We start from the raw sequence: 23,245 nt of genomic DNA, 5'->3' as shown, positions 1-23,245 counted from the left end.
AAGCCTCTGATCCACTACAGCCCTGTAGACCATGAGCTTGGTGGTTGGTTTGAGGGCCTGGTCTTCGAACACTCTTTTCCTCAGGCAGCTGAAGGCTGCACTGGCGCACTGGAGGTGATGTTGAATCTCCGCATCAATGTCTGCCTTTGTTGATAAGAGGCTCCCAAGGAATGGGAAGTGGTCCATGTTGTCGAGGGCCGCGCCGTGAATCTTAATAACTGGGGGGGCAGTGCTGTGCGGTGAGGACAGGCTGGTGGAGGACCTTTGTCTTACGGATGTTAAACGTAAGGCCCAAACTTTCACATGCCTCGGTGAATACATTGACTATATCCTGGAGTTCAGCCTCAGAATGTGTGCAGACGCAGGTGTCGTCTGCGTACTGCAGCTCAACGACTGAGGTTAGGATGATCTTGGACCTGGCCAGGAGGCGGCATAGGTTAAACAGCTTTCCACTAGTTCTGTAGTTTAGTTCCACTCCAGTGGGGAGCTTGTTGACTGTGAGGTGGAGCATGGCAGTGCGAGGAAGATTGAGAAGAGGGTTGGAGCGATGACACAGCCTTGTTTGACCCCCATCCGGACCTCTATGTGGAGCTCATTCACGGCAAATGAGCCAAAGGTGGGCAGCGGACACCCTCAAAGCCTCCCTGATAAAGTGCGACATCACCACTGACACCTGGGAGTCCCTGGCCGAAGACCGCCCAAGGTGGAGAAAGTGCATCCGGGAGGACGTTGAGCTCTTCGAATTTCAACGCTGTGAGCGTGAAGAGATCAGGCGCAGGCAGCGGAAGGAGCATGTGGTAAATCAGTCTCTCCCCTCCCTTCCCCCGACAAATATCTGTCCCACCTGTGACAGGGTCTGTGGCTCTCGTATTGGACTGTTCAACCACCAAAGAACTCACTTTGGGAGTGGAAGCAAGTCTTCCTCGATTCCGAGGGACTGCCTATGATGATGATGATGTCTTTACTGCAGTCCAGTCAGACTACTAACCTGACTGTATAGTATACTATATTCTTTCTGTTGCTACATGTCTAAAATAGCTTCACATTAAAGCATAAGTGGTGGTATTATTAGCCCATAACATTGTTTGTGACTCTTGCGAGGTATGTAAATTTTATTAATTCTGCAGAAAATGAATGTTCAATATTTAAAAGGTCCTCGACATGTGTTGCAGCGCTTTGCGGTTCATCATTCCAGAGAAAACCTGGCATTTATTTATCATTCCATTTAATTATCACGTCTGGGCACTGAAAACCCTTAGTCCCATAAAATAAATTAGATTCACTGAAGCATTAATGCACTTCTGTTTAGCTTACTTGACACTTCAACTTTTTAAACACTTAACCCTTCCTGTACTCATCATCCATCATCATAGGCAGTCGCTCAGAATCAAGGAAGACTTGCTTCCACTCTTAGCATGAGTTCTTAGGTGGCTGTACAGTCCAATACGAGAACCACAGACCCTGTCACAGGTGGGACAGACAGTGGTTGAAGGAAAGGGTGGGCGGGGAGTCTGGTTTGCCGCACGCTCCTTCCGCTGCCTGCGCTTGATTTCTGCATGCTCTCGGCGACGAGACTCGAGGAGCTCAGTAACCTCCCAGATGCACTTCCTCCACTTAGGGTGGTCTTTGGCCAGAGACTCCCAGCTGTCAGTGGGGATGTCGCACTTTATCAGGGAGGCTTTGAGGGTGTCCTTGTAACGTTTCCGCTGCCCACCTTTGGCTCGTTTGCCTTGGACGAGTTCTTAGTAGAGCGCTTGCTTTGGGAGTCTCGTGTCTGGCATGCGAACTATGTGGTCTGCCCAGCGGAGCTGATCGAGTGTGGTCAGTGCTTCAATGCTGGGGATGCTGGCCTGGACGAGGACGCTAATGTTGGTGCGTCTGTCCTCCCAGGGGATTTGTAGGAGCTTGCGGAAGATCCTTCCTGTACTAAGTAAACACGAAATATATGTTAGCTTGACAAATCAACGTGTCTGGCTTTTAAAACAGAGGAATTACATAGAGCCTCCTTCCACTCTAATTACCCCCTTCCCACCCTTTCCCCTCCTTATCCTCCGTCATGTATACATCAATCCGCCCTTTAAATGAGCCAATGCTGTCTGACTCAACCATTCCATGTGACAACCGGTTCCACATTCTCTCCATTCTCTGTGTTGTGTAAAGAAGTCCCTGCTAAATTCTTCATTTGATCTGTCTTATATTTATACCCCCCTTATTCTGAACTCACTCACAAGTGGAAAGGGAGAGGGTTTACTGGTGGCATTGGGACTTGGGTTGGCAGATGGAGGTCGAAGCCAGCGAGCAGGGTTGAATGGACGTGGTTGGGTTGTGCCTTCTCTCAATGCTAATACCAGGGCGATCCACATCTGGGTGTGGGAGGAGGCGAGGTGTATCCGCCCTCCCTGAGGGGGTTGGCTGGTGAATGGCGCTTTGTTTAGATCCATTGCGGTAAAGAAGGGGCGGACGCTGTGCCGGAGCTGCTTTCGCCGCAGTGTCTTCATTCATTCATTGACTCTTGCAGGTGGAAATGAGCGATCGGCTGCCCCGGGCCGGCGGTCACTGAGCTCCGGCACATCGACACCAACCGCGGCCAAATGTGCAGCCCGGAGAGCCCGACTGGCGGGGAGCAGCACTGGTTGGCCAGCCTGTAACTGAGCTCAGTCGTTTTATTCTATATTATATATATCCAGAGGTTGTGCTGCCATGGAGGAGGCTGCGAGTGAATCGCTGCGCGACCTGAAGGATCTGGAGAGCAAGGTGGGACGGAAGACTCCCGAGGGGTTGCTGCGCTGGTTGCGGGAGGACACGGCTCGGCCGGCCGGGGAGCAGCTGGACCATCCCGGGGCGAGTGGCGAGCAGGCAGCGCCGGGGAGCGGGGCCGGCGGCAGTCCGGGGAAGCGGCTGCCCCAGGGGCTGGCGGAGAAGATCCGAGTGCTCCGGCTGGAAATGGTGAGCCGGGGCGGGTGTTTTGCTGGGCTATTGCTGTGTATTTATTGACCTTGGCCACACACAGCCTCCCGGGAAAAGTTACTCGCCAGTTTGACATTGCCCCATTGACTTTAACCCCTGGGCGGTGCACACTGTCACAGGACCAGCCGCCCACTGTCCGCTTCACCTTCCCTGTAATATGTCTCCGATCGGCAGCTGGTTCAACCTGAGCCCGCGGTGCGGGGGGCAATAGGAAATATTCATGTAACAGGAGCTTCCCGCGGGCGCTGGGAGGCAAGTGTTCCGGGTCTGACACAATATCGCTGCACTCCCCTCTGTCTTAACTCAGCTCCCCCCGGCTTCACTCACCCCCCACCCTCCGGCTTCACTCACCTCCCTCCCCCCTCCGGCTTCACTCACCACCACCCCCCCCCCCCTCCGGCTTCACTCACGTCCCCCCCCCTCCGGCTTCACTCACCCCCCACCCTCCGACTTCACTCACCTCCCCCCCGCCCCCCCCAACCCTCCGGCTTCACTCGCCCCCCTTCCCCCGGCTTCACTCTCTCTCCTCCCCCGCCCCCCTCCGGCTTCACTCTTTCTCCCCCCCCCCCCCCCTCCCCCCGGCTTCACTCTCTTTCCCCCCCCCCCTCCCCCCGGCTTCACTCTCTTTCTCCCCCCCCCCTCCTCCGGCTTCACTCTCCCCCTTCCCCCCCCCCCTCCGGCTTCACTCACCTCACCCCCCCTCCCCCCGGCTTCACTCACCCCCCCTCCCCCCGGCTTCACTCTCTTTCTCCCCCCCCCCTCCTCCGGCTTCACTCTCCCCCTCCCCCCATCCTCTGGCTTCACTCACCCCACCACACACCCCCTCCGGCGTCACTCACCTTCCCCCCTTCCCCCCCTCCCCCCGGCTTCACTCACCCCCCCCTCCCCCCGGCTTCACTCACCCCCCCCCCTCCCCCCCGGCTTCACTCACCCCCCCTCCCCCCGGCTTCACTCACCCCCCCTCCCCCCGGCTTCACTCACCCCCCCCCTCCCCCCGGCTTCACTCACCCCCCCTCCCCCTGGCTTCACTCACCCCCCCTCCCCCCGGCTTCACTCACCCCCCCCTCCCCCCGGCTTCACTCACCCCCCCTCCCCCCGGCTTCACTCACCCCCCCTCCCCCCGGCTTCACTCACCCCCCCCTCCCCCCGGCTTCACTCACCCCCCCTCCCCCCGGCTTCACTCACCCCCCCACCACCACCCCGCTTCACTCACCCCCCCCCCCCTCCCCCCTCTGGCTTCACTTTCCCACCCCCCGGCTTCACTCTGTCCCCACACCTCCCCGGTTTCATTCCGCCCCCACTCCTCACTCCATCCCTCCCCCGGCTTCATTCCGCCCTCACTCCCCCCCCCCTCCCCTTTCCTCCCCCCCCCCCCCCAGGCTTCACCCCTCACCCGGCTTTGCATATTAGGTCACATTCTGCTGCCGAGGGCAGATCCCCTGTCTGTAAGATTGTGAGGAGGATTGACAGGGTAGATGTTGAGGGGCTGTTTCCCCTGGATGGAGAGTCCAGCACTCGGGGGCACAGCCTCAGGATAAGGGATCGGCCATTGAGGACTGAGATTAGGAAGAATTTCTTCACTCGGAGGGTTGTGAATCTTTGGAATTCTCCACCCCAAACGGCTGTGGATGCTGAATCGTTGTATATTCAAGACTGAGATAGATGGATTTTTGGACACTCGGGGAATCCAGGGATATGGGGATTGGGTGGGAAAGTGGAGTTGAGGTCGAAGATCAGCCAGGATCTTATTGAATGGCAGAGCAGGCTCGAGAGGCTGTATGTATGGCCTACTCCTAATTCTTATGTCTGACTCTGTTCAGCCCATGGACTCACAAACCACACCCTAGTCTGTTAGTTAATTCAGCCCACACATACTAAGGATCGATTCCAGTATCTATCTCATCTTTAAGTACCACCCAAGATCATCGAGCTGACGCAAGCATTAGAACTTGTTTATGTTTTTTATTTGTATCTTTAACTGTTGCTTATCCTTTCTATATTTGTATTTATTGCCTGCTATCTGTTTCTTCTCAAGGGATTTAATTTTTTCCTTTCAGTTTTTTCCCCCAATTTCACTTCAGATCTAAGCTAATCTTATTAATGCCAATTGTTAGAAATGAATGGATCCTAGTTAGATCAGACTGGTAGTGTTTGACATGTAGGATGCCAGGATAGGTAAAATGTCGTAGGTAAATTTGCTGTCTTTCATATAATGGGTGCTATGTATCCTTCTGTTTTGTCTTACTTGTCCCATCACTCTATAATTGTGAGTTATTCATCCAAGCTGCTGCTGCTTTGTAGGATAGAAGCAGTATATTTATGATCTAGCCAACTGCATCAGGTGAAAGGTTTTAGTAATGATGAACAGTATGTAGATTCAGAAACAATGGGCTTTGGAGGTAGATAAATACAGAAACCACAGCGGGGTGGAGGTGATTTTACCTCCGTGCCTGGTGGAAACCGGACTTGGAACGGGGGGCGGTGGGGCACAATTAAACTAAAGTAGGACACTTCCACGCCTCCCTCCTTTCAGCCCCAATCTGGCTGACTGCAATTTTAAAATGCTTGAAGCTGGCAGCTCCCCCTTTAACTGTGCAAGTTGGGCTCTGATGATTTAATTGAGCCTTATCTGCTATTTTAACCTCAGGGGCGGGAGTAAGGGGGGGCAGTGTTGGTACCAGTTTGTTTTTAATTTCCTATGGTCCAGGAGGAGGAGTGCTTCTCTGAGCCCCAAAAGAAAACCTTGGGCCTTCCTTGCCTCAGAATTATCCTCCGCTGGACTTCCTGTGTGCCGGGGACTGATCCCTCTGGTCCCCAGCGGCTGCCTCCAAACTGCACGATTTTAGCGTCTGGGCAATTACTTCCTGGCCCTTTTGGTTGGGAAGCAACATGCTAATGAGGCCAAGCCGTTAAAATCGAGCATTCCTGCCTGGGAGTAAAAATCAATCCATGTCTGCTTAAATATTTCGAGTATTTTTCAGAAAATACAGGAGCATAAGGTTTTATATATTTTCACCACATTTATGATTTTTAAAGTATTTTCTTCGCTTTAATCGTATCAACCGTTCTGTCTTTTTTTAATCTTCATTTGTTCTGTCGCATGCATCATTACGGAGCAGGCTCAAGGGGCCATGTGGTCTACTCCTACTTCTATTTCTTATTGTGTTTGGAAAATTGCCACATTAAAAATGTTAATCAAGCTATCCTTTATTTCCATCAGCTAGTGGTACTGTAATAATAGTGCGAAATTCATAAATCTTTTTCACATTGTGTGCCGCTCCTAATGAGGTATTGGCCTGGATTTGCGGTTGTAATGATGGCGAAACTGTCAACATTCGCCGTCATTACTATGTTAAACTGACAGCAACATCAGGCGGATTGCACATACGCAGTTAAACGTAGAAATCCAGAAGTTGCTGTCAGTGACTCCCTGCTCCTCCACAGGGTGCGCTGTTGAAGTCCTCGCGAATGGAAATCTTGTAAAGATTTGATGTGAACTTCAACTTTTTACGCTCTAATCTTGCTGTAACCCCCCCCTCCCCCCAAAAAAGTTAAGCCTTGTTGAATGAGATGTAACTGAATCTTTAATGGCATAGTAAGTTATAATTATTGCTGAACATCGTCTCTGGCCCTTGCATTTTTTTAAAAGTTTATTGTATATCATCATCTGCCTCAATCCCATGTGTATGTCCCAATCTTTATTTCGCTCTCTGTAAAATGATTAAAAAATGAAGGATAATCAGTACTTTTTGTTTCCTGGTTTACTGTCCTGTGAGAATTCTTCAGTGTGATTGGCCGCTAAGCCTGCTTGATGACATCACTGTAGCTGGACTCTGGAGATCTCCTATAGATGACGCCAGAATGAAATTAACAGCAGAAAAGGTGAAATCCACACCACAGAGATCATTAGATCTTTGTGGGCAGCTTTCTTTGAGGTCAGTGGCGAGCGCTGTCACTTCACCGCTGACTGCAAAATCCGGCCATTGGATTTGTCTTCAGACTGTGTCAGTGCAGTGGCATTTTTTGAAAGGAGAGGAAGAGTGATGCATTTTGTCATTCCATGTTACGTTTGGTGATATGGAGTTTTCAAACCAAAGACCCGAACAAAGCAAAGGAATAAAGTTCACTTGCAATATTCTTCTGTGGGAAACGGAATTCCGTGACATTCAGTGGAACATTGTCTTCTCAGAAATTTTCCAGAATCATTTGCTGCCATTAGAAATCTGATTAAATTAACCTAAATCAAATTATTCAAATTCCACAGAAGCAAAAATATCATTCAGAAAACTAGATGACTTCCAAGCTCTTCATTCTAGATGATGGGAGATGGACAGGAGATTCCCAGAGAGGAGGCTGTTAATAGACACATGCTTTGCAGCTTTTATTTACAGAGTAAAGAGAAAATTCACCATGGGAGGGTTGCTGTAAGTCTAATTTTCCAAAGACCATACAATGCCTTTTTATTATAGAAGTTTACACACTAAGTATGGTTTCACAGTGTATGCTATTGTATACATCTTAATACTTGCAGGTAAATGCAATGAGTGTTATGCATAATTATACAGATCTATGCACTAGAGTGTTTGGTATTGGAGCTGGTGTTATCTCTAGTCAGGGGATCCTAGTGGCTTGTGGGAAGATGGTGGGTTGTAGACTGCAGTATTATTCGGGCCCTGCTGACACTGTGCAGGGTGCAAGCAATCCTCGGCGTAGTCTGGCTGTGGATGGGTGGCTGGCCGCCAGGAAGGTGCCAAACAGCTGGTGGTGGTTCTCCAGATTCGTTAGCAGCTGGTGCGTTACTTGATCTGACTGGTAGATGTTTCACATGCTTAGACTGCACTCGTTGTATTGGATTTTGTCACAACATTAGCTTGCTACCAGGAGGGAGATCTGAGTGAGCTTGAGAGGTACAGGAGTTCATTTTGCAGGTAGTAGGCTGGGGTATACAAGGGCTTGGGTTCAGAGGGGTGGTTAGTGCTCCTATAGCTTCAGTAGCCAGCAGCACCTTTTTTCAAGGAGGGTGAGGAAGGATCAGCATGGAAGCAGGAATGCACATTTGTGGCCATAGTTCTGCCAGCCCTCCTGCCAGGGTTGGGTGAAATTTACTAATTTTAGACAAGGTGAGGTGAAGTTCTGTGGGGTAGAGGGTCAGCTCTAAAGGTGACAGTTTGCATTAGATTGTAGGATCCTAGATAAAATGACAGACTTGACAGCAGTGCAAGTAGTTATATTGGGAGATATTAAACTTGCCGGCCAGCTCATGCTGATAAAGTTATTCCATTGGATCCTGATAGTGAACGCCATACTAGATTTATTCAAATTGGTCACAATCTGCTGTAAAAAGGACAAGAACCCCAGTGCTTGAGCATCACAGGTGCATATCCCCCTCAGCTGCGATTATAAAGTACTGCAAAGATTCCATGGAGTAGAGATAAGAGATATCATAGAAACAATTTAGTCCTCAATATTACAGACTGAATCATGCTGTCAATATTATCTGTATTCCATCAACCCCAAAGAAACAAGTGAGTGAAGCATGAATTTATGATCTAGCAGACTTTCCAAGTGTTCTGAGAGCTATTTATACATTATACATTTAACTCTGCATAGTCAGAGCGGAAACTGCTCATCAGAGTCATTATTACATATACGCAGACAGTGTGTGATGCAAATTTTGGCAATTAGCCAGGTTGATGCTATAATGCTTGATGTTTGGCTAATGAAACTTTAATTATTCATGAGGGTTAGGATGTTGGAAAATTATTGTCACAGATATTTTTCTCTGCTAGTACATCTGTTTATTTTTGTATGTAGGTATATTTAATGGATTTTGTGGCCAATGGTGTATAGCAACGTTAATACTTTTTTTTTTAATTTAAATTTTTTATTTTTTAATTTTTTTAATTTTTATTTTTTTTAAAAATTTTCGTTGCCAATCTTTCCAATTCTTTGTCAAATCACAAACGCCAGAGGTCACCTTGCACACATCAAGGATCACTCTGCGCCAATGCGCTTAGCCAAAAGGCCTAGAGCCACTGCACCGTTCCTGGAAGTACTGCAATACCAGGTTCGTGCCATGGAGGTGGATGGGTCAGGTCCCCCACACACCTCCGTGGAGATGGATGGGTCAAGCCACCCCACCCACCTCCTATTTCCAAAAAAGCAAGCATATACCTTCCTGATCCAGGGAGAACCACCTTGGGGTTATGGTGGCTACTCCCCTGTCAGGTCAGTTACGCATGATCTTAGCCAAAAGGCCGAGAAGAACAGATTTTTATTTTTTTTATTTTTTTAAATTCGTAGCCAATCGTTCCAATTCTTTGTCAAATCACAAACGCCAGAGGTCACCTTGCACACGCCAAGGATCACTCTGCGCCAATGCTCTTAGCCAAAAGGCCTAGAGCCACTGCACCGTTCCTGGAAGTACTGCAATACCAGGTTCGTGCCATGGAGGTGGATGGGTCAGGTCCCCCACACACCTCCGTGGAGGTGGATGGGTCAAGCCACCCCACCCACCAGAAGAACAGATTTTTTTTTTTTTTTTTTAAATAAATTCGTAGCCAATCGTTTCCAATTCTTTGTCAAGTCACAAACGCCAGAGGTCACCCTGCACCAGTCAAGGATCACTCTGCGCCAATGCTCTTAGCCAAAAGGCCTAGAGCCACTGCACCGTTCCTGGAAGTACTGCAATACCAGGTTCGTGCCATGGAGGTGGATGGGTCAGGTCCCCCACACACCTCCGTGGAGGTGGATGGGTCAAGCCATCCCACCCACCTCCTGTTTACAAAAATGTAAGCATATACCTTCCTGACCAGGGAGAAACCACCCGGAAGTCATGGTGGCTGGTCAGGTTAGTTATGCAGATCTTAGCCAAAAGGCCACCCACCAGAAGAACAGATACTACACTTGATCTTAGCCAGTTGTAAATGGAAGGGAAATAAATGTGAAGCAGGTACGTATAACTCCAAAGCAAACAAATGGAACTTTCTTGTCCTCCCCTTTGCTGGTAGTCATGGCCTAGCGTGAAGCTGAGCCAATAGACAAGGATCGCCCAAGGTGCTATCTGCAAAAGCAAAATACTGCGGATGCTGGAAATCTGAAATGGAAACATAAAATGCTATAAATACTCAGCAGGTCAGGGAGCATCTGTGGAGAGAGAAACTGAGTTAACATTTCAGGTCGAAGACCTTTTGTCAGAATGGTCAAGGTGCTATCTAATTGTGCTGAGTTAGTTGATCTCAGCCAGACCAGTCGTGGCAAATTAAAATTAGCCAAGTTCACAAGGGTAAGGAGGGTGAAAATCAACTCTGGTTCCCACGGTTCAACAGCCTAATATTGCTTACGTATGAATGGCCACCTGAATAAATGGAGAATGGCAGGTGCCAGTGGAACTAGTTTATTATGTGTTGGCCTCTTCCGAAAGGAAGGAGGATCTTCTATCAGCGGACTGGAAGTCTCATTCAGGGATTTCATATTTTCTTTCTTCTGTGAATTTCAGGAGTATGACCCAACACTTTATTTAAAAATGCAGTTCTGTCTTTCACAATGCTACAGGCTCAGTTACTACTGAACCTCTTTTTTCAGAAGATGTTTGCCACTTGGTGGAGCTACCTCCACAATACACATTTGTGGTAGAGTGTGTATTGAAGATACTCTGTCTGAATTGTTCCCTATTTCGAATGGTATGAAGTAAGGCTATGTAATGGGCCTAGTTCTATTCACACTGGAACAGCTGGAAAGGCTTTTTTGTATTAGATGACAGGACAAGGTCACTAACCACAAAGTGCTAGAATGTGTTGACGGCACCAGCAGTGAGGCTATAATAATCAGTGCTTGGTTCCATTGGGCTGAATATGTTGTTAGACTGGACAGCATGTGGTTGCTGAAACGTGTACTTTATGGAGAACTGATGGACGCCAGCAGATTGGACAACAAAGGCACTACAAGGACACACTGAAGACTCATTTAACGCAGTGCAACATGATCTTGGGGAAACTCTGACCTCTGCCAGGCAACGCCGTGAAGGAGTGAAGAACATTGTGCTACATTACCATGGCAGCATGATATGAGAGGTGGAAGGGTTGGCAACATCAGAGGGATCAACAGGTGACCCTGCAGGAACATAATTATATGAGGCTTGTAGCAGAAAATGTCTGTCCCATATTGGCCTGAATAGTCATCAACGCACCCACCTACCAAGATCTTGTGCTCCACTATCTTCGTGTACAAGGGACCCACCACCACGACACCCTACTACCACCCACCATCATTGGGCAAGATATGGGTGATCGTGGGCAAGCTTTATGGAGAGGTGTTTGCACAATTTTTCAGCAAGGAGATAACTTGAATCTTTTTGGCACTGTTTCCTCTCTCGGTTCTGTGGTTCCGTTCTAGAGTACAAGATAGGTATAGTAGCGTTGTGGTTATATTACTGGACTAGTAATCCAAAGGCCTCGGCTAGTAATCTAGAATGTGAGTTGAAATCCCACCATGGCAGTTTTGAGAATTTGAATTCAGATTTTTTTTCCAAATCTGGAATTTAATAGCTGATCTCAGTTAAAGTGATTGTCATAAAACCCAACTGGTTCACTGATGTCTTTTAAAGGACGGAAGGGGGTTTGGAAAGATGCATTTTAGGGAACCTAAACTAAAGCCTGTTTAAATGCCAATTAATTAAAGCCTTCCTGCATTGACCTATTTAAAAATAATTTATCGGATATGTCAGGCAGCAGCAAGTAGCTTCTCTACATCACCAGGTCTCCTGGGCAGATAATGATCGCCCCAAAGTAATTATGATTGTTTGCCACTGATCTGGCAGCAGTCACTTTGAGCCCTAATTTAAAATGCAGATGAAATTATAATACTGAATTAATGCTATTAACCTTAGAGGAGTGTTCTCTCTCGTAAATGGAAGCTATTTGGAATTTAGGGTTTCTTTTTTTAATCCTTGATCACTAACACCAGAAAGATGTAGTCACTTGAAGAACAGATTTATTTCCCAAGCAAGGCAACACAATAACTGTTGCTGCTCCAGTGCAATGAGTCCTTCTCATCAAGATCCTGATCTCTGTTGTGCTGTTTGGTTGGGTGAGAAGAGGCACTGAGCAAAGGCTAGTTACATTCCCCATGGGAAGGATGGAAGGAAAATTGAAGGATTAATACTTCCTAATGGCCTGTTCAAGCATAGCAATGTGAAGGTCTGGGGAGTAAATGAATTGGTGCAGGATGAGGAGGAAATATTTGGAATATTATTTTTCCCGTTTGAATGTTAAATCCTCAGGATTGAAATATACCAGATGTAAAATGTGTGTAAAGAGTCTTTGGGATGCTGAGGGGAGGGCATTTGCTATTCATATGCTATTGCTGAAAATGAAACCAGTCAGCAAGATACAGGTATTATCTTAAAAAAAAATGTTTCTTTAGGCAGTAGAATGTTATGATCTTATCAGTAACTGTTCATTTTTACCAATAACTGTTCATTTTTTATCATTAGGCATATCTAAGGGCGATTGATATCAAGATAATGCACCAGTTGATGGCTGTTAATGAAGGGATTGAGGCAGTGAAGTGGATTTTGGAAGAAAAAGGCACACTTGCCAGCAGATGCAGCAGTTTGACCAGCAGTATGTACAGCCTTGTGGAGAGTCAGGAGACCTCAAGGAGAGGTAGCTGGAACAGCCTGCAGGATCCAAATGATAAATTAGATGGCATTTCCATTGGAAGTTTTTTGGATACTTTGGCCGATGATATGGATGAATACTGTCAGACCACCATAGATCCTTTGTCCTCTACACACTCGAGCCAAGGAGGCCCATTCACCACAATGGAGAAAGAAATGTATTCCAACGAGACATACTGTCAACAAACCAACATGGCTAATGGCTTTTTGGAAAAGCAAGGGAACAATGTTGCTGATTACACTGTGGAAAGTAAATTTTCTCATGATAAACTATGCAAAGATGGTGGGAAACTGAAAATTCAAAAAAATGGGAAAATAGATTATGATGGTTGTAAACGAAATAAAATGCACATTGAATATGATGCCCACTGGCACTGGGTGCAGTCACAAGATGATGTAACTTTTCTGTGAGGAGGTAGGGTTGACACTGTTATTGATCAATGTAGTGGTACTCAACCTCATCTCAATCAGAACCATTATTGAATCAAGTAGACTCAAACAGCCAAGTTCAAAGGTATGGGTGGTCAGGCTGGCAAAATATAGAAAAAACCATTTGGAGTTACTCTTGCAATAAAAGTCAAATGTTTCCAGCATCAGAACAGAGTAGTATCAGAAGAGATTTGGGCAATTTTAAGAAATCAGAAGAGAAATGGGATTTTAATGACAGACTATATTTTAGATTAGGACCGCAGTTAGTGCAAGCAATTGGTTTGTCACTGTGTTCTACAGCTGTAGTGTAAATGCAACCTTAATCTGGAGTCCAGGCCCAACCTGACACTGGAACAAAGCACAATTAGGTTGGGCCATAACTCTGGATTTACACCACAAGTTTAGCATCGATATGAAGTAGAAACTGTTTCACACTGACTCTGTGTAAATGCACTTTTTCATCAATACAATTTATAATTCTAAAATGTATTTTGATGGTTGTGACCATTAGCGGGGATAAGGCGGGGGTGGGGGAGATGAAAATCTGCATTGTGGTTCTGAATAGCCAAATATGACTCTAGCTGCAGGTTGAGTACCACTTTCCTAATGTATAGGATTGGCAGTGATCTCACAGTGAATGGTATTATTACATGCAAGATCAATAAACGTACTGTTTCCTACCTGTTTCAACAATTGGGAATCTTGATAATTGTCGTATAACTATAACATTGATTGGATGAACTTTCCTTTGCAATACTACTATATTTCTGAGGTGTTGGTCCAATAGTTGAAAGATTATGCTTTTGTACATGGCGGTAAGCACTTATTTAGTAAAATTTATCAATCAACGAACTGGGGAGGGAAACATTCCAAGGTTCAGCAGGTTTAAATATTTGTGTAAATTTAAGATATTTGAGCTATTCTTGTAAAGCTATTCTTTCCTTGTGGATAATTCTGGCTGGCAGTTATTGCTAGGATTACCTGATGCATGAGCCCTCTCTTCAACACTATATGGCTTTTTACATGGAGTATTTTTGTGCACATATTCATCCCATCTGATTTGGTCAAGAGGGAAATTCTGGTTCATGTTTAAATGACATGTCAACAATAAGTAAGTTAACCTCTCTCGCCGTGGCTGGGAAACCTTTTCTCAAATGACATTTGGTTCAACAGACATACTTTTCTCTTCATGAGAGCAGAGATTAAAAAAGTAATAAAAATACTTTAAAAAAAATCTAGTAAGATGGAGATATCAACCCTCGGGATTGCTATTGCATTTCTGCACAAATTACAGATATAACCACCTTTCATGTAGTTATTCGAGAACATTTGCAGTTTGAAATCTGATGTAGATTTCTTTTGATGCAAACACATGATTGACTTTGGGAAGGTATGAACAAAATCGTTTTTTCAGGAGATGTTGTCTGATTTTTTGTTGTTGAAAACTGCAGAGATTTGCTGTTGCTAAAATTGCTAGTATTCTCCAATACTGTAGTTGCAGTTTGACCTGGTTTATTCAAATACTTCTGGAATATTGGCTTTTATTAGATTGTAAATCACCAGATTACTCTGTCCATTCAAAAAATGTGCAAAAGAGTGAAAATGGATATAAATACATCAAAAAAGGAGCAGGTTTCTGTATACAGTTTGCAGATAATCAAGAACACATTCAGCATTCGAACCATATACAAACTTACATTCAAAATCATGTGATCAAACTTGATTTTGGGGGGGTGGGGGTGCTGATGGACACGGTATTCCTGCTGGATGAGTCGGCAGTTTAATCAAATCACTTCTCCTTGTTTCTCCAAATGAAGCTAGTTGATAGACTAAGCCGCAGGCCAAACCCGGACGGTGCTTACGCCTTTTCATTTAGCAGGAGACTTTGGAGTGCAGTTACAGGAGATCTGTTGAGTGAGCTTACAATGGGTTGAGGTAGGCATGTTTCCTGTAGAGCTTAACACCTGGCCAATTGCAGCATGTTGAAATGCTGTGTTCATGAGTAAAGGCAGGGTTTTTTATAATGTCGTATCCTGTTAGGCTCATAATGCATAGTCCAGTTAGTAACAATATATGCAAGCAGATGTAAGTCAGCAAGGTGAAAAGCACGTGCATCAACGGCAGTAAATCAGTCCAATAGGCAGTCATTTTTGGATTAATAGGTTGATTCAAGTTTGATTCAAAGCAAGGTTTTTGGATTATTTAATTTGCTTATAATGGAAGTTGGGTATCAGAAGAAACCGTGTTTGGCTTAATGAATTATGGATAAACCAGGTCTGACTCTATTGTTTTATGCTGTACTTCAAATGATTATTGTATTGTCAAAATATATTGATATTTATGCTTATGTATAAAGATTTAAAACAAAGGCACAAAGGTGATTGAAGTGCCTGCCAAACTTCAATGAAAGTCACGAAATAAAAAGAAACATTCTTCAGCAAAGCAACACAATGCACTAAAGTCTTAAAGTATGGTGGTTGCCAAACTATGAAAATCCATTTTCTGTATGTGACGTGTATGGTATGATGTGTCTGGGTGTTGTATAAATTGCCAAATTTAACCTGTTAAGTGATGGATCTTCAAATCAAGCCGGCACAAACACATTGGGCCAAATGGCCTCCTCTTGTGCCGTAAATTTCTGTGATGAATCCTGTGTGTTTGGGACTCGCTGTCTCATTCTATCCAAACTAAGATTTGCAGTAAACTGCTTCATTCTATTGTTAACTTTGTTTAATACATTCCTTGGTTATCCATTTTATATTTTACTATAAAACTCAAAGCTTAGTTTTATAATTAAAATATAATCATAGTGTGGTAGTGTACCTGTGAATGTTACTAATGGATGCATAGATATCTTAAAGTATTACAGATCAATGCAGTATCAGCAATATTAAACTCTTCTGTTTACAAACTTAAATCTGTGTGCAAATCGTTTGGATAATGTCTGGTTAAACATTGGTAGAATCCGATTCCTTATTTTTGCTTTGCCTGTTTAGTTGGCCTGCATCTTTGTCAGTTATTAGCTATTTATTCATTTATGATGCCAGAGGTTTTTAATGTATCTTCATATAACAAATAGAAAGTCTACTGGGTGAGATGCACTAGAATCCTATCTAATAATCAATGTGATCTAGCACTAATTTATATATGAGCCTTGTGAAGATACCTTTTTATGAATTATCATAGACCTTTAGCATCTTCCTGTTTTTGTCTTTAGTGTAATGTTCTGACTTTGTAGGTATTTTGGAACCTCTAAAACATATATGGATTTCCTGGCCTTTGCATACCATTTTATTTGCTATTTCCTGACATTTCATTCCACAAGGAGGATTTTAAGTATGTTACATACATAGTAAGCTATTTTAAGCTTAAACCAATTAACATTGTGGTGTTCTTATTTCATGCAAGGGAACCTGAGTTCTAAGATCAAGCACGTATTCTCCTTGAAAAGACTCACATGATAACTATATTGAAACACTGATTTTCCCTTCTCCCCTGCTCCAAGGAACTATGCAATTGGTTCAGAGCACTCTCGAGCCTAAATGATCCATGAAATTGCGATTGCATCACTTCTGTGCATTCAGCAATGTTTATCTGTAACAATGATAAATGTGTTCATCAATCTGCGCAAAGCATTACTGAAGAATGTGTTTGAATAGTGATCTATAAGCGAGTGGATCTCCCATGACATTTCTCACTTCAAAATTACATGTAATTTAAAAAAATATCTAAAAATGGAAGGTGAGCTGCATGCCACCCAGCGACATACCAGGGACTGGGCAAATGAGTCAAAGGAAACTGTGGCTGCCTCATGCTCGCCATGGTTCCCACTTGGCTTTGAGACACTTTTTTTTTCGGGCAACTGTTGGAAAAAAAATGGCAGTGGAATAAAAGAAATGGGTTTTCACCATGGGAATCCTTCTGTACCCTTGTGAAATATTAGATGAAATAAACATAGTGAGAGGAAGTATTAAGGGGCTAAGCAGATTTGAAAGTGGATAAATCCCCAGGTCTGGATGAAATGTACCCCAAGCTGTTAAGAGAAGCAAAAGAGGAAATAGCAGAGGCTCCGACCATCATTTTCCAGTCCTCTCTGGATGCAGGTGTGGTGCCAGAGGACTGGGGGACTGCTAATGTTGTACCTTGTTTAAAAAGGGAGAAAGGGATAGACCGAGTAATTACAGGTCAGTCAGCCTAACCTCGGTGGTGGGAAAATTATTGGAAAAAATTCTGAGGGACAGGATAAACCTTCGTTTAGAAAGAAACAGATTAATCAGGGACAGCCAGCATGGATTTGTTAAGGGAAGATCGTGTCTGACTAACTTGATTGAATTTTTTGAAGAGGTAACACGGAGGGTCGATGAGGATAGTGCGTTTGATGTGTATATGGATTTTAGCAAGGCTTTTGATGAAGTCCCACATGGCAGACTGGGATCCAAGGCAAAGCGGCAAGTTGGATCCAAAATTGGCTCGGGGCTGGAAATAAAGGGTAATGGTTTGTGGGTGTTTTTGTGACTGGAAGCATGTTTCCAGTGGGGTTTCACAGGGATCAGTACTAGGTCCCTTGTTTTTTGTGGTATATCTCAATGATTTGGACTTGAATGTAGGGGGTGTGATTAAGAAGTTTGCAGATGATACAAAAATAGGCTGTGTGGTTGATAATGAAGAAGAAAGCTGCAGACTGCAGGAGGATATCGATCGTCAGGTGGCCAGAACAGTGGCAAATGAAATTCAATCTGGAGAAGTGTGAGATAATGGGGAGGGCTAACAAGGCAAGGGAATCCACATTAAATGGTAGGACACCGAGAAGTGTAGAGGAATAAAGGGACCATGGAGTGCAGGTCCACAGTAGCAGGCCAGGTAAAAAAGATGGTGAAGAAGGCATACGGAATACTTGCCTTTATTAGTCGAGGCATGGAATACAAGAGCAAGGAGGTTATGATTCAAATCTATAAAATAGTAGTAAGGCCACAGCTAGAGTACTGTGTGCAGTTCTGGTCACCTCATTACAGGAAAGATGTGATTGCACTTGAGAGGGTACAGAGGAGATTTATGTGGATGTTGCCTGGTCTGGAAAATGGTAGCTATGAGTAGAGATTGAATAGGCTGGGTTTGTTTTCCTTAGAACAGAGGAGGCTGAGCGCTGATCTTATTGAGGTGTATAAAATTATGAGGGACCTAGATAGAGTGGATAGGAAGGACCTATTTCCCTTGGCAGAGGGGTCAACAACCAGGGGACGTCGTTTTAAAGTAATTGGTAAGAGGTTTAAAGGAGATATGAGGGGAAATTTCTTCATCCGGAGGGTGGTAGGGCTCTGGAACTCACTGCCTGAAAGGATGGTAGAGGCAGAAACCCTTACCACATTTAAGGGGTGCTTGTATGTACACTTGAAGTACTGTAACCTGCATGGCTACAGACCAAGAGCTGGAAAGTGGGATTAGGCTGTTTGTCGGTCGGCACGGACACGATGGGTTGAAATAGCCTCCTTCTGAGCCGTACATTTTTATGATTCTTCCTCCAATAAATAGGGGTATATGAGGCATTCGCTGGTCATCTGGTACCCTTGCACATGAAGTTACAACCTTAGATTTTGTCAAAGGATCATTACTTGTGTAGGCTGCAGTTCACAGGACAGTGACTGATTGTCAAAATGCTGCAAGATGAGCTGCACTGTAGCTCATCCACAGGTGTAGCACTGCCATTGCCTGTGAAGACCACATGATCACAACAGCCCTAGCTTCCACGCCTTTGGGTCACTCCATGGTGTCACTGGCAATCTCCGTTATAATCGTCACAGATGTATAAAGGAAATGATGGATGTTTTATGAGTGATTTCATCTTGATGTTCAGAGAAAATGCTCTGTAAAAGAATAATTTTGATAAAGGGGTTAAAATTAACATAGTTAAATACATAACACACCAAAAAAATATGTACTGGTGGAGAATGGGGAACAAAAGCGCAGGATCACAGTATCTTTGATAGCACATCACCATAAAAGTGTTTGCCCGAAAAATCAGGGTATGATGGGGAAACAATGGTAATACTTGGCAGGAGATGGTTAATGACACTGAATAAAAATGCACAGCGTAAGAAACAAATTAAACTTATAAACTTTAGGAAAAAATGTAAGAATTATGGCTGAATTCTGAATGTGTTTTTGGACTGCAGTGCAGGCTACATAATGAAAGAAAATGACCTCATTGCTGTTTGCCTTGATCTGACTCCTTGTTTTTCTCTATATTAGTATATAAAAGGAAAAGGCGTCTATCAAAGACGTCTCTACAATCAAACCCTACATGAGTTGAGCTATCTTGAATGTCTTTCAAATTTATTATCTGAAAAACATGAAACCACAAAGGAAGATTGCTAAAATGAGAAAAATCTGAAATTCCTACCCATCTCTAGAGGTTGATGAAGCAAAATCTCCAGGCTATGGATCTTAACACTGGAATGTGTATTCTTTGTGCCTGATTATTTGCATCTCATAGGTATCATTGTCAGCTATGTCTTCAGCTATCGTCATGTACAGGCTCCAGTGGAAAAAGAGTAGGACATCTAGTAGCCTAGCTGTATTCGAGGATTGGGATAAAAGGCACCAAACCAGGGAACTGTCCATTTCGTGCAGCTGGACTTTTATAAGCTGGGAGGGAGTGGGCTGTTCAGTAAGACATCTTTAATAAACCACAGCTTTATTTTCTCCTTCTCAGCTTTTTAATGAGTAATTTACCAAGTACTGGATATAAACTGGTTTGAAGGCCTGCAGGGGGGTGATGCTAAGGGACTTCTTTATCGAGGGCATCGGTCATACGGGAATTTTCCGCAAATTAATTGAGACCAAGGATTTGACCTTGGAAGCGGCGGCGTTGATAGCTCAAACTTTCATGGCGGGGGAGGAAGAGACAAAAATAATATACGCACGCAATTGTGCCTCTAACGCGGCGATGGATCAGGAAGTCAACATCATTAATGCGACTGAGAGCCCCGCAGGCAGGCAGGGGCAGTCCAAAGCAATAGATCCCAGAGCAGGACTTCAACAGAGACAATAGCAGGCTGAACGGACATTCACGCCATCACAGTGGACATTGGGATGGGGCCATTGACACCCACTAATACGGTATTTAAGAGCAGTCAAAGGGGCAGTCAGCGCGGAATGCCTGGCCACAGCCCTGTTGTTCCCAACAATAGAAATTTAACTCATGCTGGAGGTGTGGGGGAAAACACTCAGCTAGATCTTGCAGATTTCAACAGTTTGTCTGCAGGAACTGCAATCTCAGTGGCCAGTTAGCTCGAATGTGCAGGAAGCCTGCAACCAGACTAATATATGAGGCGGATGGACCAGAAGAAGGTTCTTTGAGGCAGGATGACCTTTGGGGCAAATCGATGGATGCCGAGGTGCAGCGGGTCCATGTTGCAAATATTCACAGTTCATACACCAAAACACCACCAATGATGATGAGGATTTTATTAAACGGTATCCCTGTACGCATGGAGCTGGACACTGGGGCCAGCCAGTCAATCATGGGCGTTCAGCAATTTGAGAAGCTATGGCCACTTAAAGCCAGTAGACCCAAATTAGCACATGTTGACACACAATTACGGACTTACACAAAATAAATCATTCCGGTGCTAGGCAGTGCAATGTTGGCTGTCACACACAATGGGTTAGTGAATCGGCTGCCGCTTTGGATTGTCCCGGGCATTGGTCCCGCACTGTTGGGGAGGAGCTGGTTAGCTGAGATGAACTGGAAATGGGGGGATGTTCACGCAATGTCATCTGTGGAGCGAAGTTCGTGCTCACAAGTCCTACAACAATTCGATTCACTATTCCAACCTGGTGTCGGGACTTTCAAAGGCACTAAAGTAGTGATACACATCACCCCGGACGCTAGGCCAGTGCACCACAAAGCCAGAGCGGTGCCGTATGTGATGCGGGAAAAGATCGAGAGCGAATTGGACCGGCTGTTGAGAGAGGGCATCATCTCGCCTGTCGAATTCAGCAACTGGGCGAGCCCCATCGTTCCTGGACTAAAAGCGGAAGGCTCTGTCAGGATCTGTGGTGACTACAAGGCCACCATCAATCGGGTGTCCCTACAAGATCAATACCCGCTCCCGAGAGCGAAGGACCTCCTCGCCACGCTGGCAGGCGGCAAACTGTTCACCAAGTTGGACCTCACTTCAACCGATATGATCCAGGAACTGGCCAACGAATCTAAACTACTGACCACCATCGCCACGGACAAGGGACTGTTCGTTTATTATAGGTGCCCATTTGGCATTCGATCAGCGGCCGCGATATTTCAATGAAACATGGAAAGCCTGCTTAAATCCGTTCCTGGAATGATCGTATTCCAGGACGACATCCTCATCATGGGTCAAGACACCGAGGAACACCTCCACAACCTGGAGGAGGTGCTATGCCGACTAGACCAGGTAGGCCTGCGACTCAAAAAGTCTAAATGTTTACTCTTAGCTCCTGAGGTTGAATTTCTGGGCAGGAGTATTGCTGCAGATGGGATTCGGCCCACCGAATCCAAAACAGGTGATTCGGCGAGCACCCAGGCCCTGCAACACATTGGAGTTGCGTTCATTCCTGGGACTGTTAAACTATTTCGGGAACTTTCTGCCGAACTTGAGCATGTTGTTGGAGCCGCTACACGTGCTCCTGCGTAAGGGTTGCAATTGGTTTTGGGGGAACTGAGGATCAACTACAACCTGTGGCTTATGCCTTCAGGTCGCTCTCTCAAGCAGAACGGGGATATGGGATGGTCGAGAAGGAAGCGCTTGCATGTGTCTACTGTGTAAGAAAAATGCATCAGTACCTATTTGGTAGGAAGTTTGAATTAGAGATGGACCACAAGCCATTAATATCCCTGTTGTCAGACAGCAAGGCTGTCAATGCCAACGCATCAGCTCGCATACAGCGTAAGACTACACCATACGGCACCGGCCCGTCACTGAAAATTGCGCTGACGCGCTCAGCAAGCTTCCACTGGCCACCACTGAGGGGGCAGCGGAACAAAGCGCCGAGATGGTCATGGCTGTCGATGCCTTTGACAGCGCAAGCTCCCCCATCACAGCCTGGCAGATCAAAATCTGGACAAACAGAGATCCCCTCCTATTCCTGATTAAGAAATGTGGCCTGACTGGGGATTGGGCGCCCGCACACGGAGCATGCCCTGAGGAGGTCAGACCATTCCACAGATGAGCTCTCCATCCAAGCCGACTGCCTACTATGGGGCAGTCGGGTAGTTATGCCCCAGAAGGGCAGGGAGGCCTTCATCAGGAAACTCCACAGTGAGCACCCAGGCATTGTGCTGATGAAGGCCATTGCCCGGTCACATGTTTGGTGGCCTGGAATTGATTCAGACCTGGAACACTGTGTTCGCAGGTGCACGACGTGTGCCCAGCTGGGTAATGCCCCCAGGGAGGCCCCGCTCAGCCCGTGGCCCTGGCCCACCAGGCCAGGGTCACGCATTCATGTTGACTACGCGGGCCTGTTCATGAGTAAGATGCTCCTTATTGTGGTAGATGCGTACTCGAAATGGATCGAGTGCATCATTCCGAATTCATGCACATCATCCACCACTGTGGAAAGCCTACGTGCGATCTTCGCAACCCATGGCTTGCCGGACATCCTGCTTAGTGATAATGGCCCACGTTTCACAAGCTATGAATTCCGAGAGTTTATGTCGGGCAATGGCATCAACCACGTGAGGAATGCATTGTTCAAGCCGGCCTCCAATGGCCAGGCGGAATGTGCGGTCCAAATCATTAAGCAAGGTATGCTCAGGATTCAAGGGCCGCCTATCGCGCCTCCTGCTGGCCTATAGATCCCGACCGCACTCGCTCACGGGGGTCCCGTCCGCAGAGCTACTAATGAAACGGACACTCAAAACTCGGTTGTCCCTCATTCACCCAGTCCTGACCGACATAGTTGAGGGCAAGCGCAAGTCACAAAACGAGTACCATGACCATAATGTGAGGGGGAGATGTATAGAAATAAATGATCCTGTATTCGTCCTCAATCACGCCATGGGGCCCAAATGGCTTGAGGGCACTGTAATTGACAAAGAGGGGAATAGGGTCATCGTGGTAAAACTCAACAATGGTCAGATATGCCGTAAGCATCTGGACCAAGTGAAAAAAAGGTTCAGCATCGACACGGAGG

At 45.7% G+C, this 23,245-nt stretch overlaps 1 protein-coding gene and 2 pseudogenes across 1 annotated transcript; 1 reads left to right on the top strand and 2 right to left on the bottom strand.

The window, feature by feature from the left end:
* The first annotated feature begins 2,406 nt into the window (after window positions 1-2,406).
* On the top strand, window positions 2,407-15,992 carry lurap1 (leucine rich adaptor protein 1). Its single transcript, XM_070886091.1, has 2 exons — window positions 2,407-2,946; window positions 12,461-15,992. Exons 1-2 carry the CDS (start codon window positions 2,701-2,703, stop codon window positions 13,055-13,057), a joined length of 843 nt encoding a protein of 280 aa, XP_070742192.1. The 5' UTR covers window positions 2,407-2,700; the 3' UTR covers window positions 13,058-15,992.
* LOC139270003 (U2 spliceosomal RNA) lies at window positions 8,998-9,236 on the bottom strand (annotated as a pseudogene).
* LOC139269988 (U2 spliceosomal RNA) lies at window positions 9,627-9,909 on the bottom strand (annotated as a pseudogene).
* Window positions 15,993-23,245: the final 7,253 nt, after the last annotated feature.

Source organism: Pristiophorus japonicus, chromosome 8, assembly GCF_044704955.1.
Source record: "Pristiophorus japonicus isolate sPriJap1 chromosome 8, sPriJap1.hap1, whole genome shotgun sequence".
Classification (NCBI taxonomy): Eukaryota; Metazoa; Chordata; class Chondrichthyes; family Pristiophoridae; genus Pristiophorus; species Pristiophorus japonicus.
Note: the sequence above shows the minus strand (reverse complement) of the source record. Positions and strands in the feature narration are given on the sequence as shown.

Excerpts from the sequence above, each read along its gene's own strand:
- lurap1 (XM_070886091.1), top strand. The coding sequence starts at position 2,701 with ATGGAGGAGGCTGCGAGTGAATCGCTGCGCGACCTGAAGGATCTGGAG. Across the intron at positions 2,947-12,460 it reads GAGTGCTCCGGCTGGAAATG|GCATATCTAAGGGCGATTGA; the intron begins GTGAGCCGGGGC and ends TTTTATCATTAG.